This window comes from Nelumbo lutea, chromosome 1 (assembly GCF_056320005.1).
Source record: "Nelumbo lutea isolate HS-2025 chromosome 1, American lotus-T2T, whole genome shotgun sequence".
NCBI lineage: Eukaryota > Viridiplantae > Streptophyta > Magnoliopsida > Proteales > Nelumbonaceae > Nelumbo > Nelumbo lutea.
Genome location: NC_142684.1, coordinates 63,424,442 through 63,443,452, shown reverse-complemented (window position 1 = coordinate 63,443,452; position 19,011 = coordinate 63,424,442). Strand labels below are relative to the sequence as shown.

At 32.6% G+C, this 19,011-nt stretch overlaps 1 protein-coding gene across 1 annotated transcript; it reads left to right on the top strand.

The window, feature by feature from the left end:
- Window positions 1-2,084: 2,084 nt before the first annotated feature.
- On the top strand, window positions 2,085-6,377 carry LOC148874910 (glucose-1-phosphate adenylyltransferase small subunit, chloroplastic/amyloplastic). The gene is made up of 9 exons (XM_088963859.1): window positions 2,085-2,574; window positions 3,760-4,056; window positions 4,149-4,418; window positions 4,563-4,742; window positions 4,946-5,049; window positions 5,169-5,280; window positions 5,430-5,528; window positions 5,655-5,774; window positions 6,040-6,377. The coding sequence occupies exons 1-9, from the start codon at window positions 2,155-2,157 to the stop codon at window positions 6,154-6,156; spliced, it is 1,719 nt and encodes a 572-aa protein (XP_088819985.1). The 5' UTR covers window positions 2,085-2,154; the 3' UTR covers window positions 6,157-6,377.
- The last annotated feature ends 12,634 nt before the right edge of the window (window positions 6,378-19,011 follow it).

Below are 19,011 nucleotides of genomic sequence, written 5' to 3'. Positions count from 1 at the left end.
TTTGAATTGGGTTGAGGTTAGGGTTACATATAGCAAAGCTCCAGGGAGTAGAATAGGCCATGCTAAGGCCAGCTTAAGGGTCTATTTGGTTTGCAGCCAGAATTAGAATCTATTATCTTTGGTTCAGACAGAAATTAAAATCTGAATTAGAATAAGTGGAAATGAGATTTTATTGCCAAAGAAGGAGGAGGGGGGGGGGGGATGTTAATTTTACTAAGAATGAAAATGGGATTTTAATTCCATCCAACCAAACCGATGAAATTAGAATACCATTTCGATTCTGGGCCCCTATTCCCGTGAACCAAACGGGCTTTAAGACTGGAATGAACTAAATCGACTTCAAGGTCTACATGTTTATGCGTAGTGTGATTATTTGATGAACACCATTTGTTGAGTTAAACCTCCTGTCCAAGGATACTCAGTTTCAAAACCAAACGTACGTTGAATTTTTCCTATTAGTTAACCAAAGCGAACCGAACCGAACCATAGGGACCCAACCCGCGGTCCTACGCATCACTGTGAATATCATTCGTTGGCCTGCTGTTGGCTCGAGCCTCGAAGTACAATAAATAAATAAAAAATGATTTACAGTTTTTAATCTGAAAATTTCAGCCAATGACTGACAGACACAGAAGGGTTCTCGTGGCTTACTACTTGCTAGAGTAAGAGCGCATTCATTGTATCATCAAATTACACCGTATCGCCACGTGGCTACTTAGAGTTGCGCCTGAGGATTTTATTAGTTTTTGAGATGCAGCAGACTAACGACAGAAGCCTTTCCCTTAATCATTTATTGTTGAAGTGACATTCACGGCCATATATTCACCTGCGACCGAGGAGTGGGGCCCCTCTCACGTGATTCCTCCCACCTAATACCCTGAACCGTATCTCCTTGCGGGGGCCAGCTGGGGACGGTTTTGCGGACAGATCTTGCTTGTGTGGGTGCCGTCACGCACGTGATGGTAATCTTTCCAAGCATCCATGGAATATTTGGATTTTTCATAATTATTTTTATTGCCTTGCAACGAGTACCACAAAAATACGGGAGACACCATTTAATGTTGATTTTTTTTTTCTGCCCATATTACCCTCATCTCTTGTTCTATTTACGAGAAAATAGTACAACAACTCGATCCTCTTGTTCTATTTACCAGAGGACTCGTGGTTGCAGTATCCAACCGCTAAATCAAAATGGGACCCATAACCCATTTAATGACAAACACCAAGAATGCTTATTTAGCGTCTGTTTGGCATCGTTGCCGTTGTTTCAAAACACGGCGCTACGTCAGTACCGCATCGAAAAAATAGTGTTTGTTTGGATTCGATTTTTTTTTTATATATAAAAAATAGTATTTCAAGATATGTCTTAAAAACCAGGAAGGCATAGCTTGGAACAATGTCAAATTTAACATTTTCCCGGAACTGCGGCTTGTGAGGTTGTTGTTGCTCTAGAAAATGTTTTACATTATAAACAAAAAAAAGAAAAATGTATTATCAACCGCACTATTTTCTAAAAAAACAGTGATGTATCTGTAGCTTAAAGGTAGTACAAGTATTTTTAAAACCATTGTGGTTAAAGGTACTCATAGTTCAATTAATAGAACTGTGGGCCACTTTTCCAAATCAAATCAGTTTTTTATTCCAATTGTTTGGTTGGATAAAATCAGAATTCCATTTTCAATTTACGGTGGAATGACATTCCCCCATTTGAGGGAATAGTTAATTCTCTCCCATTTTTCGGAATGAAGTCTAATTTTTGTTGATCCTAATTTGTATTTTCATTTCTGTTTGAATCAAACAAATTATGAAAATAAACCATTTTAATTGATTTTGATTTTGATTCCTATTTTAATTCCGGCTGCAAACCAAATAAACCCTTAAAAATAAGCTTAACATTTAGGCAAGTACTTATTTTCGGCACTTCTGAGGTTGTTTCCCTTGCGCAAAATGTTTAATGATAACTTAGTTTCAAAAGAGTATAAATATGTACTCTACATATTTGTATTTGTATTTGTACTCATGGTTCCGGTACAAAATTCCCAATACGCAGTCAAAAGCACTCCCAAACATGCTTTGGTTCATTTGGTAATTTTGTTTAAAATCAGCTCCATATTTTTTCTCGAGGTCTGCGACGATCAAAATCTACATATAAAAATGTCTCTCTCTGCTTGGCGTCTTTCATCGTCTTCCTCACCCTTCTCTGGCTTTCTATCTCCTTCTTCGTCGTCGAAGCAAGAAAGCAGACTAAGCGAAAACTGCTTCTCTAATAAAAAACAATACAAAGAGAGCTTTGCTTCAATGGCAATGGCAGCAGTAGGAGGAGTGACTCGAATTCCGTCGTCGAATCTCATCACTCAGAAAACCAGCACAAGACCCACTTCACCTTTCCTCAAACCCATCAACCAGAGCCTCTCCTCTTCTTCATCTGACCTTTCCGGTGACAAGATTCCGCTCAAATCCGTTCTCCGAAGTCTCAAAGCATCTTTCAATGCTAGAATTCCTATCTTGGTTTCTCCTAAAGCGGTTTCCGACTCTCAGGGTTCCCAGACTTGTCTTGATCCTGATGCAAGCCGAGTAAGTCTGTTTCTGTGTCTGCCTGTGTTTGTGTATGGTTTGGTTTTACTTGTTTGTACGGTTACATTTTGAGTTTGAGTTTCTGGATTTCTTTATTATTTCTCTTTGGAAATTTAACCTTTGAATGATCTGTAGATGCAAATGCTGTTAAGAAAAAGATCAAAAGTATTTTAAGGACTGAAGTTTTAAACTGTGAATGGTTTATCTTGGTTTATATAATTCGTGTATTATTTTGGTTTGAACAGTATAGCTGATCTGCTGCTCTTTCTTTTGCTTCTTTGTTAGATTTGAGTTTCGAGGTTGATTGGTATTACTAGACCCAACTTTTAGAATTGTTTTAAGGTTTTCACTAAAAATTGAATCTTTCAATGATCATTAGGTGGAAATGCTGTTAACAATAAGATTAAAGTGTTGCAAGAATTGAACCTTTCAATGATCTGGGTCTCTGTAATGTGTATTTTGTTTTTCTTTTTTGTTTCAATGTGTGCTTTATCACTTTGTCTTCCTTTGTTAATAACATATAAGTTTGATCTTTAAGCAGTAGTTCGGTGGTTAAGTATACTTCTGCAGAGCTACCTAAGGCAGATACTCTGCAGTTGGCTCCATTCGTTATCTATTCAAGTTTTTATTAAGATCTGCATTGGGAATTTGGCAACATTGTCTGTGATTTGAAAAATAACAACAGATGATCCACATGATTGCTCTGGGGTTTAGAGTAATTGATGTGAAACTGGGGTTATAATTTTCAATTACCAATTTGATTGCTATTGCGTTTCTTTTAATAATAAGAATCTTTGCATGGTCTTTTGGTTGGTGGCTCTTTTTCTTGATATTCCAGGTATGTAGATGCCCAACTTTGGGGACTCTTGACTCTTGAGCTATGATATTGAGCGGCTGTGCCGATTGTGTAATCTTCTTGATATAAAAAAATACTGTTTTCTGTTGCCTAAATCAAAACAACTGTTAGATCTAATTTTTTTGTGTGGATTCATGACGTTGGTTTCTGCCTAGATATTTGGAGAACACTTATTTCCGTACCTCTACCAATAATGAGGCTTTCAGAGTCTTCTAATTTTATGTCTCATTTCAGTTTTAGAATCCTTTCTCACCTGGATTTATTTGGATCAGTGTTTCTTCTTATAAGGTGGATGGAGTATTTGATACTATGCTTGTAATTCTCTGCAGAGTGTTCTGGGAATTATACTTGGGGGTGGAGCAGGAACTCGTCTTTACCCTCTTACTAAGAAGAGAGCAAAGCCTGCTGTTCCTTTAGGAGCAAATTACAGGCTGATTGATATTCCTGTCAGCAATTGCTTGAACAGTAATATATCAAAGATCTATGTTCTCACACAGTTCAATTCAGCATCGCTTAATCGCCACCTTTCTCGGGCATATGCCAGTAACATGGGAGGGTACAAGAATGAAGGATTTGTTGAAGTTCTTGCTGCACAGCAGAGCCCAGAGAACCCAAACTGGTTCCAGGTAATTACGTAGTATTACTTTTTACGCTTATATCTGATCCAATTTTTGTTTTTGATGCCAAATCATATTAAACTTGGTTTCATACTCCACAGGGTACCGCTGATGCTGTAAGGCAGTACTTGTGGCTCTTTGAGGAACACAATGTTATGGAATTCCTAGTTCTTGCTGGAGACCATTTATACCGTATGGACTATGAGAAGTTTATACAGGCACACAGAGAAACTGATGCAGATATCACTGTGGCAGCACTACCAATGGATGAAAAGCGTGCCACTGCATTTGGCCTAATGAAGATTGATGAAGAAGGACGCATAATTGAATTTGCAGAAAAACCCAAGGGGGAGCAGTTGAAAGCAATGAAGGTACATTCTGCCAAAAGGATCAACATATTCATGAATTTGTTTTTTGTGCTTTCTTATCACTAATGCGTCATGTTTATTTTATTTCTAAAATACAAGTTGTTGACAGAACAAATTAAAGGTGTATTTCTTTTCTTATTGTTCCAGGTTGATACAACTATCTTAGGACTTGATGATGAGAGAGCTAAAGAGATGCCTTACATTGCAAGCATGGGAATATATGTTGTCAGCAAAGATGTTATGCTGCAATTACTCCGTGAGAAGTTTCCTGGAGCCAATGATTTCGGAAGTGAAGTTATTCCAGGTGCAACTTCAATTGGAATGAGGGTATGTCTAATTTTCACACACACACACACACATATATATATATATTATAGCCATGCATCTTGTTTTTGACTGATAAGTATCTGCCAAGGGGTGATTCTCTGTGTCTCTCAGTATGCTGCCTCAGACCTCAATTTGATCCTCTGCATTGCTATTGTCAAATTTCCTCATTTCCTGACATCTTATTGCTACTCTAATTTCAACAGGTGCAAGCCTACTTATATGATGGTTATTGGGAAGATATTGGTACCATTGAAGCTTTCTATAATGCAAATTTAGGGATAACTAAAAAACCAATTCCAGATTTCAGGTTAGTACAACAAATAAAAATCAAGAAAGACGTTTTACATCGTTCATTTGGTTAAATATTCTATGCCAGTAGCTTTATTCCCAATCTCATGGCATTGATAAACCTGAACTTTAATGCAGCTTCTATGATCGTTCATCTCCAATCTATACACAACCTCGATATTTACCACCTTCTAAAATGCTTGACGCTGATGTTACAGATAGTGTTATTGGTGAGGGGTGTGTGATTAAGGTATGCTGGTTACAGATAGACATCCCTATTTATATTCTGAAGTAGATGTGCTCACATCATTATCTTGTTTTTTTAATGTCCAAATGCATTTAAGTTCATGGATATAAGGCTAAGCACATGTCCATATCTTTATTCTATTCCCTCTGCAGAATTGCAAAATTCATCATTCTGTTGTTGGGCTCCGATCTTGCATATCAGAAGGTGCAATTATAGAAGACACATTATTGATGGGAGCAGACTATTATGAGGTAATTATTTCCAGTCAGAACCAGCCGCTTAGCACTTCCTTTCTGACTTAGAATTGACCAAGCACAGTGAATAGTTTTGCCTTGTTAAATTTGAGTGTTTATGGTTTTCTTTTCTGTATTCTCTAGACGGATGCCGACAGGAGGTTTCTGGCTGCGAAAGGTAGTGTACCAATTGGTATTGGAAGGAATACCCACATCAAGAGAGCAATTATTGACAAGAATGCTCGCATTGGGGACAATGTGAAGGTTTGTGCATCTGATTCATCTTCCTATGAATTATTTTGTATTATCCCGCATTTCTGGATTTACAGCAGTAGTTGTTTTGCCAATCAAACATCTAAATTAGCATTCCCAATTTTTGTGGGGAAACAAGAAGAAAATAATGAATCAACTGACGATTTTCTTATTATTAACATATAGCTATTTAGTAGTTGCTTGTTTTTCATGGTATTAACGTTGATTAGTTCACTATGATTTGGAATATAGTTTGAGTACTGTACTGCTGTTGCAGATCATTAACAGTGACAGCGTTCTAGAAGCGGCAAGAGAAACAGATGGGTATTTCATCAAGAGTGGAATCGTCACTGTAATCAAGGATGCTTTGATACCCAGCGGAACCATCATTTGAAACCACTTTTGCTTTCCTCTACCAATCTCCCTTGTTATTAGATATTGGGCCTTAGGACTAATGTAGTAAGGGGGTCAATCACTACTTGTATCCATCGTTTTATGGACCTGAGAATTAGTGTATAATGTATATTTCCTCACTAGTGTAGCAACAGTGTAAGACGTAAAAGCAAGAATTAGTGCTTTTTTTAAAGGTTTCATTCACCATTTTGTTTGCCAAAAGTAAGTTTCTCGTCCATGAATCCGTTTGTTTCCTTCCTATTTTAGGTCGTAATCATCCTACTAGTCACTTGGAATTGGATGTAAATGACTGAATGCTATACAACATGGATTGCATAAGAAATGAAGAAGAAAAACTGCAGTTATTCATTAATCATTACCATTTAGTTACTGAAAAAAAAAACTTGAAACTTGTTCTACTAGTTGAAAAACGCGTGCACACACAGGATAGAGAGAAAAAACGACCACACAAACCCAATGCACGACCAGTTCCTCTCTTAACTGCATTTCAGCATATGCTTTTCTTTATTTATTAATTTATTTTTTTGGGTCTATGATATAACTTATCCAGGTAAATGATATGATTTGTTAGGTGGATAAATAATTTTTTCATTTTATATTTAGTTTAGAAAGAGTATAAATGCAAATATGTACAACATAAATACATATAAAATATAAGGTTTTATACTCTACATATTTATATTTGTATTTTTTCCAAACTGAGCAGGAAAGTTGTCAACACTTGAAAGGACAAAATTGTCTCTTTAATAATAACTTTTTATTGTTAAAATGATCACTATCTTATTTAACTAGAAAATAACATAAATATTTTTTAGGAAATGCTTATCGGATAAATGTATTTACTCGAATAAATAACTTCTAAAAAGTGAACGGGGCCTTAATTTCCTTCCATACCATGTTCTAAAATTCTCAGGTTGTTTTACATAACATGCTTTATAAATTATTATGGATTGAATCCCGCCCCACCCGGGTTGGGGTGACCACAGAGGTCCAAAGTTACAAAATATCTCATCTACACCAGTACGAACCCTGTGTGATGCACTGACTCGTGTTAAAAGATGGCTATCTTATATAAAGAAGTGATTACAGGTTTTTTTAATAAAAGGGAAACTGAATTGGTTGTTCATAAAAAAGCCAACGAAGTTCTAACGGGGTTAGGAAGAAAGAGATAGTAGGCTGAGATAGACAACTGTATTTTAGAATATAGTAATAGATTCTAAATAAAAGCGGGGATACTTGTACAAGATATTTGTCTACTGTTGAAAACACTTGTACAGGTTATTCATCAATTCATTCCCAGAGAGATACAAGCTCTCATTCTCTCTCTATTCATTTATTTAGCTTATTATTGAAGTTGATCATTGTAATGCATGATTAGTCTTGATCTGTAGTAGGCAAAACATGGCCATGCCCATGTCTCTTGGTCTGGGAAAGCAGTTATCCTTGCCTGGGTGATCTTCCTCTATTACCAACTTACCATGGGAGGAGGAGATGGGTCAGATGGATCAGGAAATGGTTTATATTGGGGTAAAATATAAAAAACCTCCCCCGAGATTTGTAACAATTATAAAAACCTTCCCTCGAGTTTCATTTTAACAAAAATCTCCCTTAAACTTTTTGAAAATTCAACAGAAACCTTCCTTCAGTCACTGATTTAAACAGAAAACATTTGAGTAATGCATTATTTTTTTTCAAAATATCTATTTTACCCTTTTATATGATTTTACATTTCAGATAGAGCTTTACTAAAAAGAAAATTTCACTTGAATAACCCATTTGTCTCCTCTTCTCCTCTTTCGGTCTTTCCATCTTCTACCCTAGAAACTTCATCGTATCAAATAAAGGAAGCGTTCAGCCACTGTAAAGTAGTGCGACCGTCAAGAATAAGGGAAATTGCAATGACCTTGACACTTGCAAAAAGTAGAAAAGTGTTGAGACTTGAACCAAGAAGCCACTTCCTGACAACCAAATTGGTGGGCTTTTTGGGAAATAGGACTAAAGCTGAAATAAAGGCTTCTCCTTATTGTGTAGTTACTCTAAAAGCATTATTCAGAGAAGAGTAGCCTGACCATAAAGATGCACAGAATGGTGAATCTTCCAAAGAATATCTGGTTCTATGCAAAATGAGGTCAGTTATACCTACAATAAGATCTCAGATGACGAATTTGAATTCTCAGATTCCCCTTTCCTATGTTCATGGTGAAATGGATCTCAGTTCCTCGAAGGACTAGCATAGTTGTGAGAAGATCTTTTTGTTACCCAAGTTTCATTTCTGAGTTCAACGATAGTAAATGTAGTTGTTGTAAATGCCTTGCAGACCACAATCAACGTCCAAGTTTCATTTGCTTTCTAGCTATGGTGGTTGAATGCTTCCTCTTTTCTTGTTGGGAGTTTCATTGGTGGTAGATTGAAAGAGAAAGATGACGATAAATAGGTCATTCAAATTACAGTTTCTTTTAGAGTTATTTTACTAGTATGTAAAGTTATATGCAAAAGGATAAAATGGGTATTTAAAAAAAATAATGCATCAGTCCAACGTTTTCCGTCTGGGTTGGTGATGGAAGGGAGACTTTTTCCGAGTTTTCCAAAAGTTCAGGGGAGGTCTTTATTAAAGTGAAACTTGAGGGGAGATTTGTATGATTGTCAAAAACCTCAGGGGAGGTTTTTATATTTTACCTGTTTGTATCGTCTTCTAAGATTTGCCATTGGAGTAGGAAATGGGATCGAAAGCTAAGGGTGTCGATTGGACTGAATTTGGTCCAGTCCAATCCGGTCTAATATGAGTTCATTACAAATGGACGAGGTCCAATCCAATCCAATGAATTATTTGGACCATTTTGGACTGGTTCAATTCAATGTGGTACCGTCCAATTTGTTCAAATTCATTTTAATTTAGATTGATTTCAACCCAAACCCAATCCATTGACACCCATATTCTTATCTTATATCAACGGACCAAATATTAGCTTCCTCCAATCAAATCCAATATAAATTTATTACGGACAACCGAATCTAATCCAATCTAATAAATATTTTGGACTAAATTGGTCCAATCCACTATATTTTTTTTGTCCGTCTAATCCGTCCAAATTAATTTTTGACCGGTCCAGTCCAAAGCCGGTCCTTTTGACACCCTTTCATATATCGCCGTCCAACATATGTATCCTCTTGAAAAAGTTATCATCAAATAAAATAAAAAGAAAAGTTACTGAGTTGAGAGGTAAAACCATTAGATTGCTTCTTTCTTTTCTTTTTACGCTTCTTATATTCTGTTTGTCAAGTTCACATCAATCATGATAATCGATTGCAACCTCCAATGTAATAATAACACAATAACCTATGAATCAACAAAAGAAAATCAATTGATGTAATATTTTATTTTTCTTTCAAATGTGCATGTGGGTTGCAACCGTGCAACGGTCACAGTAGATTTTTTTTGGGATTCTAGCACCTTTGGTAACTTTTGACCTCTATTGGTAATCGAAGGTAGCTCTTTTGTAAAATATATGATAGATAAGGCATCTTTTGCAAGGGCAGTAAAACATGAGGTGCATCCGCTGTATGGGAAATGCCTTTGATGCATTTTTTATGACAAAACTGCCCCTCTATCTCTTTTTATGCATTTTTTAATCGACTAAGCTTTTGAAACCCCATTGTTCTTCTTCCTAAAGAAATAAAAAACTATTAAAAAATCTTAGTCATCTCTCCAAAATTGAAAATAAACCCTATTATAGCCTTCATTCTTCATATGAAATCCTGTTCATCTTTTTGTTGCTAATAAGCTCCGGCAGCTAAAATCCAAGAGCTTCCTCCCGACGGTGAATTTTTGGTGTTAGCCTTGCTCATGACGTAAAACCTGCCCAGTTTTTATTGCTCGTGACATCAGCCTTGTCCACGCGAAGGCCGGTGATTCTGCCGTAACAGCCAAGAAAGTATAGCATTACGCGACCGACGTCACTGCGCAGGGCTCGCTCGCTCGCCAGGTAGAGGTCTCCTCCTGGTAATCTGATTTCGCTGGAGGAGACATAGACGATGTGGGTAATGTATCCTACTGGTACTGGTCTCCCCCATTCCTTGATGCAGGCAAGGCTTGCTTCCAGCGCCATCTCCAGCACTGCTGGGTTTGCTATTTCGAGCCTTTGCTTGATCCTTGGTGAGCCCTCTGTTGTCAGTTCTGGGTACTTGTCTAAGATCTCCTTGGGGAAGCAGCCACCGCCTGAGAGATGGTCTTGTTATTACCAAACCCATCTGCGGCCACCACAACACCAGCTCGTAAAGCTGCACTGGGTGATTGAAGAAGCTTCCGATTTGCAGCAGAGACCCGTGTCGGGAAGCCATCAGAAAGCAACCGGCGATTAACATCTTCATCAATGAACAGAGCAAAGTATATTTCTTAATTTCTAAGAACAGTCTAGAGTAGGAGGTTTTTAACAGAGAGGGTAATTTTGTCTTGTATGATATAAATTCAATGTATATGTCAAACGGTGAATATACGTCATATATCAGTGCCCCTATATGATATTTTTATCAAAAAATGCCTTAAAGCTGATATTTTCAAAGGATCATACCTTTGAATGACATTAAGAGTGAAAAGTTACCTCTATTGGTTATAATTTTTTTTCCTCCTCTTTAAAATTATCACCATGACCTGTGCGACTGAATTTAAATGCAGTTTCAACGTAATAACCGTTATGAATCTCTTCCTAGGACTATCTTTCAAAATCATGTAATTATCTATCTAATGTACGTTTGAGAGTATTTTGGTAAATATTCGGCCAACCTGGCAATTTGGTTGAGTGGTTGGGGTTTGGGTTAGGTCAAGATATTTCGGGTTGATTTTAGGTTGAATTGACAAATGTTAGACCTTAATCTTAGCTGTTTGGGTTAAAATTGACTTAGCGGTCAATTTGCGTCATCCTTGAAAATAATTTGGAATTTAAAAAAATAATACAGAAAAAATGCCAAAATTAAAGGAATTAACCTTAAAATTCTAAAAATAAAATAAAAAACTTGAAACATTAAACAGTTCAAAGAGTAAACGATGTAAAGATTAAAGAATAGAAACTTATAACAATACATAAATAGTCCTAATTAGATCTAACAATCGGGTCGACGGGTTAATCCATGACCCAACCCAGTTTTTTTTTTTTTTTTTTTTTTGTGTGTGTGTTGGATCATTCTCACATTCAGGTAGTTAAATATGAAACCCTAACCTTATTTTTTTCAGGTTAGGTTGAGTTGGGTCGGGTTTGCGGTTTGGGTCATCTTTTTACCAAGTCTAATGAAATTGTATTTATCACAACTAAGGATTAAAGTATTGGTATTGAGTATCGTATCAAACAACTTGGTACGGATACTGATACAAATATGCTTTAAAAACACATGGATCAATTTCATAAATATGAATTACACTAAACCCTAAATGGATGAAAGATATGAACATACATAGATATGCTAGAAAAATACACACAAATTTCATAAATACATCAATTATGCTAACTTTAAGGTCAAAATAACCACAAATAAGGTATAAATATATAAGAAATGTATATTTTAATGGTACGTATAAAGAAATATTTTACAATTAATATAATAGAATGCATATATATCATACAATTTTGTTGATAACCCATCAATCAAGAGTCCAACACTCATACTATATAGATCTTTACAAATTATTACATGCATAAAACCATTATTATGTTATATTCTATTTAATTCCAAAACAAAACATATATAATTATTATATTTTAATTACTATATCAATTATTTTTTATTTTACTATTTTTACTTTTCAACATTAATGAAGAAAGTCAACTAAATATTAAATTTTAAAATGTATGATAAATAATAAATTTCTTTTTGTAAATAAAAAAATTTTATTTTAAAATGTAAATTAAAATATCAAATGATAATTTATAAAATATATAATCTTACTTAAAATATTTTATATCTATATATTAAAATTTTTAAAATATATATCATACACAAATTTATAATTTTTAATTACTAAAATAAGTATTCTATTATTAACATTTTTATTTCAATAAATTTTCTGAAGTAAGAAATCATTTTTATATAAATTTAAATTAGTGTATTTGATAGATTCAATATAATATTATATGCTTGAATATTTTGTAAACAAAATTTTTAATTTTTATAAATAATAAATATGTTATTATCTAATGTAAATTAATATATATATATATATATATATATACTCATGTACAAATGTATGAATTTTAAGTAATAAAATAATTATTCTATTATTAGTATTTTTATTTGTATAAATTTATTGTGAGTGGAAAATCAATTTTTGATATAAATATAACATTGGTAGAATTTTTATTTCATTTCTAATTATAAATAATAATTTTGAATATTATTCTATTTAATTTTAAGTAAAAATTATTGAACATATTAATATTTAATATGTCATTTCTTTAAATTGCAGGTTTACAATTAAGATAATAAAATTAATTATATTTCACTTATAATCACAAATTAAATGATGACTTAGTGGATTAACGGCTTAAGATGCTTAAGTGTTTAACATTTAAACTTGAGTTCAAATCGTATATGCTGCATTTTTAATATCAAAGTTGTGCACATATCCATTTGTACTGACGCGAATCAGCCCGTATCAGTCGATACGATGTGATACGCACTGATACGGTGTCGTATCGGTCGATATGATATGATATGATATGTATCGATATGGTGCCGTATCGGTTGATACGATATGATACACATTGATACAATGTTGTATCGTATCGGTACGCATGACTGATACGATTAAATGCCAATCGTAGCGTATCCAATATTGTTCACTAACGATACCTATATGATACGTTCGATATTAATGATACTTATATGATACACCCAATTTTAATCATACCTATATGATACACCTGATACTAACGATACCTATACGATATGCCCCGTATCAAACAAAAAAAGCTACAATATACTTAAAATGGAAAAATGGTATGCCTTGAAACAGATACTACTTTTATGCTACAAATATTAACAATTGAATTGGTTATCCTAAAAAGGTTAACAAATCTTAACAATTCATAATTGCCACGATATAGGTGACAAGATCAATCAAAGGATAACTTTGATATTGAAAACATATAAAATATGAAAATGAAGAAAAACTAAATTTCCATAAACATGAATTAAAAGTGTAAAACATCCCAACTACAATATTAAATTGAACAAAAAAGGTATTAAACGTGAAAATCAAAACAATAATAGAACTAAAACTTCTTCTAGTATAAAACTGTAACTACAACTACTGTGGTATATGAAAGAAAATGTGGTGACCGCTATTTTTACCAACATTTTATTCGTCTCTTCAAGCATTTTTCTATTCATTTCCCTTATTTCTCTCAACATTTCTCTGTTCATTTCCTTTATTTATCTCAACATTTTGTTGTTCATTTCACTTGTTTCTCTAAGCAATTTCGTGTTTCCATCATTTATTTTATTTTCAATGTAGTCAATTTCTTTCATGGGCGTGTTTCTTCAACTGTTTTTATGATTTTTTCTCTTTTTTTATCGATTTTCCTCAAGATCTTACTTTCCTCTATTGCTCAAACTGTTATTAAAGATAAACGAAAAAAAGAGTAAGAGAAAGAAAAACTTAAATCAAATGAATAAGAAGATAGAGTATATTACCTCCCTCTACTACTCCAGTCACTCCTAATGATTAAATATCAGTATAATTATAAATATTAATTATATTAAAATCAATTTTTGATATAAATAAAAAAATGGTAGAATTTCTATTTCATTTATAATTATAAATATTAATTTTTAATATTAGTCTATTTAATTTTAAGTAGAAATTGTTGAACATATTAGTATTTAATATGTCATTTCTTTAGACGACATGTTTACAATTAAGATAATAAAATTAATTATATTTCACTTATAATTACAAATTAAATAATGGCTCAAGGGCTTAGCGACTTAAGATGTTAAGTGGTTAATGTTTAAACCTGGGTTCGAATCGTATTTGTCACATTTTTAATATCAGAGTTATGCATGTATTCATTTGTATCGACGTGTATAGGCTCATATCAGATACGATGCAATACACAATGATACAGTATCGTATCATATCGATACGCACGACTAGCATTATACAATGCCAGTCATAGTATATCTAGTATCATTAACTAACCATACTTATACAATGCACCCTGTGTCGGGCGTATCGTATCGATATTTTAATCCTTGATACCACATTAGTAGTATTATGGAACATCATGAAGCATTGTGCCTTGATTTGGGATTGAGACTCAAGATGGTATTATAGCTGCCTATTAGCAAAATATCATATCCAAATCTTTATAGTTGATTTAGGAAACATAGGGAGCATATCAAACAAAAAAAAAAGTTAAAATACACTGAAAATGGAAAACGACATGGCCTTGAAGGGGATACTAATTTCAAATTAAAAAATAAAAAGAAAGGGTTTTTTGAACATATTTTGGATTAAAATTCAATGCGTAATTGAATTGGTTATTCCAAAAAGATTAATAGATCTTAACAATTTCATAGTTTCCACGACATAGGTGAAAATATCAATCAAGAGATAACTTTGATATTAAAAACGTAAAAAATATGAAAATGAAGAAAAATCAAATCTTTGTAAATATAGATCAAAGTGTAAAACATCCCAACTACAATATCTAATTGAACATAAAAGGTAATAAATAGGAGAACCAAAACAATAATAGAAATAAAACTTCTTTTGGTATAAAATTGCAACTACAACTACTGTGGTATATAAAAAAAAATGTGGTGATCGTCGTTTTTACCAGCGTTTTATTCATTTTTTTAAGCTTTTCTCTATTGATTTTCCTTTTTTCCTTTTACATTTCTCTTAACAAATCCGCATTTCTATCATTTATTTTATTTTTAATGTACTCCACTTTTTTTATTGATGTTTTCCATGCAACGTATTGCTTCTTCTTGATTTCTTTAAATACTTCTATGATTTTTTTTTCCTTTCGCACTGATTTTCCTCAAGATCTTACTCCACTCTATTGCTCTAGTCTTCATGAAAGATAAACAAAAAAGACAGTAAGAGAAAGAAAAACTTAAACCAAATGAAAAAAGATAGAGTTTATTACCTCCATTTGTTGCTCCAATCACTTCCAAGAATTAAAGTATCAATATCGAGTATCGTATTAAACAAGTTGGATAATGATATAGATACACTTTGTATACACAGATACAGATGAAATATATGAAAGTACATTGACACGTTAGAAAAATACATACAAATTTCACAAATTCATCAATTATACTAACTTTAAGGTCAAAATAACCATAAATAAGGTATAAATACAAATGTATATTTTATTGGTATATATATAAAAAAATTACAATGGAATGCATAGACATCATACAATTTTTTTGATAACCCATCAATCAAGAGTCTAAGACTAATACTATATACATCTTTACAAATTAGTTCTTGCATAAAACTATTATTATGTTATATCCTATTTAAGTCCAAGAAACAAAACATATACAATTATTATTTTAATTATATTGGACAAAGAAAAGACTCGCAAGAGTCCCGAATAGACTCGCGAGAGTCTCGGATAGGAAGTCAGCTTTTCTTTTTGGATTAGGAAGACCTTTGTTTTTAGAAAGTTTTGGAGAGCAATGAACTCTATCGTTTTGTATATAAATATCATAAGGCATCAATGGAAAAGGGACACCTTTAGCTTTCAAAAATTTTCATGGTATCAGAGCCATTGCTATTCATTGTGCAACCAACGGTTATTGCTATAGATTTTGATCCGACCATAGCTTGTTATTTTCGAGACTTCAACTATTCTGGTCTTCTCAAACTTTGCTTGTCAACTAGAGAGAAGAGGAGTTGTCGATCGCCGGGTGCCATCGCTGCAGCCGTGGCATAGAGGAACCGCCGACTACTAGGTCACCTTCTCCACCTGCTCACCTTCCATGAATGGGAGTACGTGAATTTGAACCAATGCCTTCTTCAGCATAAGCCGAGAAAGGTTGTCTGCGTCGCTTATTGTCAGCGTCTTCTTTAATACCCAAGGATCTTCGTGCAGCTTCAGTTCTGTCGATATACCGAAGTGATCATCATTTAATGCTCGGGAGCGATCATGGTAGCGATTCATCCTTTGATCCAAAATAACTCATCACTTTGATCTCCTCTCTCAGGGCGGTTGCGGCGTGGATTAATCCTTTCATCAACTGCGGCAACGTGGACGATAGGGAATATGATTTCTTGTAGGTTTTCGTTGTTGCTCTCCTCGCCGACAAAGAAACCGGACAAGGTAACTTCTTGTGCTTCTACAAAAACTTGGTGAGAGTAAAATAATCCAATTAAAATTTCTTTTTGTAAATAAAAATTTTTATTTTAAAATGTAAATTAAAATATTAATTGATAATTTATAAAATATATAATCTTAACTTAAAATATTTTATATCTATATATTAAAATTTTTAAAATACATATCATACACAAATTCATAATTTTTAATTACTAAAATAAGTATTTTATAATTAACATTTTTATTTCAATAAATTTTTTGAAGTAAGAAATCATTTTTATATAAATTTAATTAGTGTATTTGATAAATTCAATACAATATTATATGCTTGAATATTTTGTAAACAAAATTGCTAATTTTTATAAATAATAAATATGTTATTATCTAATGTAAATTAAAATATCAATATATATATATATATATATTCATGTACAAATGTATGAACTTTAAGTACTAAAATAATTATTCTATTATTAGTATTTTTATTTGTATAAATTTATTGAGAGTGGAAAATCAAATTTTGATATAAATATAACATTGGTAGAATTTTTATTTCATTTATAATTATAAATATTAATTTTTAATATTATTCTATTTAACTTTAAGTAGAAATTATTGAACATATTAATATTTAATATGTCATTTCTTTAAATTGCATGTTTACAATTAAGATGATAAAATTAATTATATTTCACTTATAATCACAAATTAAATGATGACTTATTGGATTAACGGCTTAAGATGCTTAAGCGTTTAACATTTAAACCTGAATTCAAATCACATCTGCTGCATTTTTAATATCAAAGTTATATACATATCCATTTGTACCGACGCGAATCAGCTCGTATTGGTTGATGTGATGCGATACACACTGATATGGTGTTGTATCGGTACGCATGACTGATACGATTAAATGTCAATTGTAGTGTATCTTGTATCATTCACTAACGATACCTATATGATACGCCCGATATTAATGATACTTATATGATGCGCTCGATATTAATTATACCTATATGATACAGATACTAACGATACCTATACGATATGCCCCATATCAGGCATATTGTATCGACATTTTAATCATTGATACCATATTGATAGTATTATGAAACATCATGAAACACTACACCCTAATTTAGGATCGGGACTTGAGATGGTACTATAGCTACTCATTGACAGAATATCCTATCCAGTTCTTTGTGATTGGTTTAGGAAACATAGGGAGTGTATCAAACAAAAAAAACTACAATACACTTAAAATGAAAAAATGGCATGCCTTGAAACATATACTACTTTTAAGAAAAACAAAAAAATGGGGTATTTTGAACATATTTTAGATTAAAAATCAGGGCGAAATTGAATTGGTTATGCTAAAATGATTAACAAATCTTAACAATTCATAGTTGCCACGGTATAGGTGACAAGATCAATCAAAGGATAACTTTGATATTAAAAACATATAAAATATGAAAATGAAGAAAAACCAAATCTCCATAAACATGAATCAAAGTGTAAAACATCCCAACTACAATATTAAATTGAACGGAAAAGGTAAAACATGAAAATCAAAACAGTAATAGAACTAAAACTTCTTCTAGTATAAAACTGTAACTACAACTACTATTGTATATGAAAGAAAATGTAGTGACCACTGTTTTCACCAATGTTTTATCCGTCTCTTCAAACATTTCTCTATTCATTTCCCTTATTTACCTCAATATTTCTCTGTTCATTTTCCTTATTTATCTCAACATTTTGTTGTTCATTTCACTTGTTTCTTTAAGCAATACCGTGTTTTCATCATTTATTTTATTTTCAATGTAATCCATTTCTTTCATGGACGTTTTCCACGTAGCGTATTGCTTTTTCTCGGTTTCTTCAACTGCTTTTATTATTTTTTCTCTTTTTTTATCGATTTTTCTCAAGATCTTACCTTCCTCTATTACTCCAACTGCTATTAAAGATAAACGAAAAAGAGAATAAGAGAAGAAAATTTTAAATCAAATGAATAAGAAGATAGAGTATATTACCTCCCTCTACTACTCTAATCACTCCCAATGATTAAATATCGGTATTGGGTATTGTATCAAACGACTTGGATACGGATACAAATACGCTTTGAAAATGCATGAATACAGATGAAAGATATGAAAATATATGGATAAAAAAATACACACAAATTTTCATAAATACATCAAATACATTAACTTTATGGTCAAAATAACCACAAAAAAAGTATAAATAATAAGAAATGTATATTTTAGTGGTTTATGTAAAGAATTTTACAATTAATATAATGAAATGCATAGATATCACACAACTTTATTGATAACCCATCAATCAAGATTCCAACACTTATAAAATCTAGATCTTTACAAATTATCACATGTATAAAACCATTATTATGTTATATTCTATATAAGTCCAAGAACAAAAATATACAAGTATTATATTTTAATTACTGCATCAATTATTTTTTATTTTACTATTTTTACTCTTCAACA